General features: G+C 34.2%; 1 protein-coding gene across 1 annotated transcript; it reads right to left on the reverse strand.

The window, feature by feature from the left end:
* Positions 1-324: 324 nt before the first annotated feature.
* LOC102594866 (DUF21 domain-containing protein At2g14520-like) lies at positions 325-4584 on the reverse strand. The gene is made up of 11 exons (XM_006366545.2): positions 4235-4584; positions 3321-3397; positions 3133-3216; positions 2724-2837; positions 2476-2562; positions 2132-2271; positions 1961-2048; positions 1265-1338; positions 920-1050; positions 572-837; positions 325-481 (listed from the first exon to the last, which is right to left on the reverse strand). Exons 1-11 carry the CDS (start codon positions 4410-4412, stop codon positions 440-442), a joined length of 1281 nt encoding a protein of 426 aa, XP_006366607.1. The 5' UTR covers positions 4413-4584; the 3' UTR covers positions 325-439.
* Positions 4585-5320: the final 736 nt, after the last annotated feature.

Genomic DNA, 5320 nt, shown 5'->3' on the forward strand with positions numbered 1-5320 from the left:
GTAAAAAAATAAAAAAATTGAAGTTGAAAAATATATTTTAAAAAAAGCTTAAATTTATTTTTTTTCAACAAAAAAATTGACTTTTTCAACAAAAAAATTGTATTAAAATTGGAGGAAAGTTTTGGAAAATGTTTTTCTTACGGTTTGAAGGGAAGTCATTTTCTTGAATTTGAGGAAAATGAGTTGATTTGAATAACATTTTCCAAAATATTTTACCCAACCAAACATGAGAAAATTAGAAAATATTTTCTGAAAAATATTTTTCTTCGTACCAAACACACTCTGAATTTCTACATCCATTTGTTATTATTTTTTTTTGTTCGATTAAATGTGCCCTTTGTATTAAGTATTAGTATAAACGCTCAACGCATGTTCCGAGAGACTAATACCGTGGGCAATTACACATTAGTTTGTTATATTAAATACAAAAGAACTGCTGCTATAAATGCTTTGTATGATCCGTCTCATCAAAAATTTCCTCCTACATAAAAGACAGAATTGACATTTTAATACCTTGGCAACTAAAGAAATCATGGAAACCATTTCAATCCAAAATCTTGAGTGATTTTACCTGTAAAAGCTCTTCAATAATGTCTTCCATAGTTATTATTCCAACTACCTCTTCATCATCAGGGATATTTGGCAGATCATTTTCATCTATCCGCAAAATATCCGCGTACATATCTTTCGAGGACATCCTGCTCCTATTCCTAATTCTCCTGGCTGAATTGTTTCCACCATTGGGAAGACTACTCTTGCCCTTTTGTAATGATGTAGTACTCTTCTCGGGAACAGGTCTTTCGTCATCAATGTCTACTCTCACATCCTCAACAGAATCTAGATAGGGAAAACAAAGCGGAACGTTCATATCAGAAAAAAGTTTACATGTGAGAAGTTACAGAAAACAGAAGATGCTTACTATGAGCAAGGGCGCTATTGCTAGCGGGTTGGTTCGTCTTTTTGTTGCATTCTCTTGTAATCACAGCCATATGACTATGACCTTTCTGAAACTCATTCAAGATGTCGTCCAATCGCATGGTATATGAGACCCTGCACCATAAAGAAGGTAAATCATGTATTTGAGTACCTTATCTTATAAAGGGAGAAATTTAATAGACAATGATCGGAGAAGCAAGTAGAATTATGGATGTTCTTTTATACTTCTTAATCACAACATTATTTATAGTGTGATAATACATTCAAAGTAGCGTGATAATGCGTCCAAATATATAGAGTACATGTACATGAGCAACACAAAATATACCTTGGGATCTTTCGGATGGTAACATTTCTTACAAGGGTTTCATCTGCTGGATGGATGGTTAATAAGTTCTTGACCTACAAGGTCACGGGAAAAGTACGTCAACATATGACTTATTGTATTACCAGAGAAATGGAACTGTTTACTTATGTAGTACTTGGTTGAGGTATAAGAAGAACTTATTGTATTGCCAAATCAAATGGAATTTTAACTTGTCTACATAATTACATGGTCGGGGTAAATGAAAACAAGAGAAATTGAAATGCTTGTGTTTCCACATAGATAGGGTTTTATATATGTGTGAGAAACATGATCATTTGGTAGAATAACACGTGCTTGTGTTTCCACAAATTTCTGTCGTCATGGAAATGAAGAAAGGGCCTATTCACCTTCTGAAAAGAAAATAGCCTCCAAATCATCTTTAAGCTCACAAAAGACCTTACTTTGGCTTCATGTAGTCACTATGTTTTAACTATATGGACAAGAAAAGAGTTTATTTGGGGAATAAAAGACCCTTTTCTGGTATCTTGGGCCATGAAAAGACAAAGACGACTGGCTCCACGTGGAACTGTGAATCGAAAGTAGTGAAGTGGATATTTTCTCGTACATTGTAACAACTAATAACATAAGCAAAAACTATTCTTTCAATTATGTGGAACGCAAAATTTGCCCGGACTATGGAAATAAGAGAAATAGTACCAGAAGAAGTCCAATTATGTTTGTGGGTTGATCTGAGTAGATTGGTATCCTGCTATGCCCTTTCTCCAAAATTAAATTGGTCAAATCTCTGTGGAAAAAATAATAGAGTATGAAACAGCTCGAATACTGATGCAAATATTTCTCTAGATGGACATTCCGAGTATGCAAAACCTGTCCAACTTCCCGTCAAGATCAATTGAAAAGATATCAGATATGGGGGTCATAGCATCACCGGCTCTTTTCTCGTGAAGCTCCAAAGCACCAGCAATTATTGTTGTCTCATCATTTGTTAGCTCTCCACCTTTACCAGCCTGTAGAAATGGACCACGGAATGGGAGACATAACGTCAACAATGCAAGAGACTCGAAGCCATAACCAAATCAGGTCACTAAATATTCAGCATTTAAAAAGAGCAATTATTCAATGAAATAGCACCAGAAATGGAAAACAGTACGATTCATTCTAATAATAGTACAAGCTAAAACTATATATCTACAACACAATTAAAAACCTACATGATTTCCATGAAAATGTACTAAAGTTTTCAACTCAGCTCGTCGGAAAAGACCACTGTTTTGATGACCTAGCAGATAGTCCAATAGCTGCAAATAATAGAAACTAAGAGGTTCAGGCCAACAATATATATATTAGACACATTAACTTGTACTACAATCAGCAGTTGGTTCGATTGGCCATCATTGGAAAGGTTCTAAGTGAAAAGACCATTTTTCATCAACAAAATTTATAAAATAAATAAGTTCACCTTGCCTATTGGATATGCAATAGGAAAGCAGATCCAAACAAGAACGCGGACAAATGGGGCCATAGTTGCACCAATGGTCAGTCCATGTCTAGAGCAAAGGGACTGAGGTATGATCTGCTCAACCACAGAATAGTAACCCATCAGTGCAAGTAAATTCAAATATTTACTGAATTCATCAATCCTCAATGCAGATTACTCGGTAAACCAAAACGTCAAATTACAGCAACATCAAAGAAGGCAAACCAGTACTATAAGCATAAATCAGCTCTGATAAACCTAAAAAATTCTAACAATAACAAGTTCAGTTATCATAAAGTAACACGAAGATGAGACTTTTGTATTGCAGGGGAAGGTAAAATGCAGGACGCCCACTCCCCATAAGAGTCGGTTACGGAAGAATTAAGTTCACCTCACCAAACAGAAGAATCAATGTGACAGAAATAAGAATAGCACCCCAAGCTGTAATTAGGCTGTCAAGAAAGATGGGAAGTGCCTGCAATGATTTAAACGAATTCTCAGAAACTACACGGATATCCTACTAGTGCAAGAAAATTGTGCCTCAACAGATACACTATCATAGTTCATAATGTTGCTTACCTCCATGGCAGCAGCGTTGCAAATAAGTAGGGTGCACAGCAATAAATGCTGATTTTGTACAACAGGCAAGATCTTGGCTGTTAAGACAAAAGAAAGTTCCTAAATATTCAGAGCATCAATATAGTCAACGCGGTCATAGCAAGGCAACAAGATTCACAATTACAAATTTTTAATCATTGCATTTCATATTAACCAAGGAGAACTACACACTTAGAACTAACTGGTCCAGCCAGTGACCAGCATCATACAGTTATAACGATGTAACTACAACTCTCTCTTCTTCCCATTGAGGCACAAGAATACAAAAAATTCAGCAAAAGCAAATTAATATGATTGCTTTTAAAGTGGGCATTCAGTATTGCGAAAAAAATCCAAGAGCTTTTATCCTCTATGTTGGAGGTGTTCCAGAAGCATCAGCGTTCAAATTAGTAGCTTTACGAACAAATGCATAAGATATATTTGGAAAATGGAGAGGTTTGTACAAGTTATAAGTTGGGTCTCCATTTTGTGGAAATTGTTAGGTATGAATGATAATTGTGAACAGGGGCAGAGCCAGATAGGGTTGAGGGGTTCGGATGAATCCTTTGACGGAAAATTACATTGTTTATACATGGTTAATTTTGTTTTTTTTTCTTTTGATATATACATAATAGATTGTTGAAAGGTTTTGGCTTCTTTGTGGGTTTACTTCTTCATATTTTGAACCCCTTAGTGAAAATTGTGGCTCCACACCACTACATATTAAGTGATTGGTTAAATAGTATCTCTCCCGTAAAGTAATATGTCTTTTTAGCAAAATGTCATCGCAAAATACAGATGTACCAACTCCAGATATCACGTTGAATTGTGTGATCATGTCATTGAAAAGCTTAATTAACATAAAGGTGCAATGATAAAAGCAAAAAATTAAATACCAGCATTTTTACGATCACTTGGAGTTCCAGACTTGGCAAGGACTTCAAGATCAACAAGACTTAACGACATTAACCCCAATGTAAGGCCAGACATCATTCCCGCAAATACTACCAGAAATACAATGATCACTATATGAATGAAGAACTCGGACTCGCAACATGTGTACTCCACCCCCATTCAAAAGTTGATAAATCCTAAATTCAACCAATTCAGAAACGTCAAATAGCAATATAACAACTAATATTCAATCTCCTCCATTTGTGAAGCTGCTTCGTAATAACTTATTAGAAATATATAGATTCTTCTTTCTCTATTTTTGTTTGTTTCTAAGGAATCGAGGCAGAATGGATTGAATATCAGTTGAAAATGAAGTAAAACACAGAAAGAGGAAAAGACTGAATTCTCGTTTTACGGAGACGAATGGTAGTTTGGCGTAAAAAGGGGGTAATTTAACGGTAAAAGGCTTTTCTGTTGGAAAAGAGTATTAACCACACTTTGCCTTTCCAAAATAGTTCATATTATTATTTTACCGGTTAATAGTACTATTCTCGGTTTTAAAAAGAATCAACTACTTTTCTAAAAAAGACCCATTTTTCTTTCGGGCAAGACTTTCATTTTAATTCTCCGCATGATATGATCAGTGACGGATCAAAGATTTTGAAATGATGGGTGCTTTAACTTATTTTTTATTTTTTTTCATAAAGTTGTTATCAATTACATAGCATATTATACCAAGTGTAGAATTATTTGACTGCAATAGTGTTTTTAATCTTTTTTACTTTTTCTAAATTTCTTTTTACTGCCATATTTGTAAAAACGGTAAATGAAAAAAATTACATTTAGTATTATCGTTCACAAAAAAAGACTAGTCACACATAACAAATGTACTCGTCGACTTTTATATTTTGAAATGAATATGATGAACAACAATGTCATTACTTAGAGTCTGTTTGGATTGACTTAATAATTAGATCAAAAAGTTATTTTAAAGTTATTTTTAGCTTTTGAAAATGTTTGACAAAATTAAAAATAAGTTTAAATTGACTTTAAGAAAGTTAAAAGTTAAAAGTAGATACTTCCCTACT

This window comes from Solanum tuberosum, unplaced genomic scaffold (assembly GCF_000226075.1).
Source record: "Solanum tuberosum cultivar DM 1-3 516 R44 unplaced genomic scaffold, SolTub_3.0 scf00601, whole genome shotgun sequence".
Classification (NCBI taxonomy): Eukaryota; Viridiplantae; Streptophyta; class Magnoliopsida; order Solanales; family Solanaceae; genus Solanum; species Solanum tuberosum.

Bases quoted from the DNA above. Each gene is read 5' to 3' on its own strand.
- LOC102594866 (XM_006366545.2), bottom strand. From the start codon at position 4,412: ATGGGGGTGGAGTACACATGTTGCGAGTCCGAGTTCTTCATTCATATA. The intron at 3,398-4,234 runs GTATTTAATTTT...TTGTCTTAACAG, and splicing joins AAGTGATCGTAAAAATGCTG to CCAAGATCTTGCCTGTTGTA. The intron at 1,339-1,960 runs GTACTATTTCTC...GTGACCTTGTAG, and splicing joins ACATAATTGGACTTCTTCTG to GTCAAGAACTTATTAACCAT.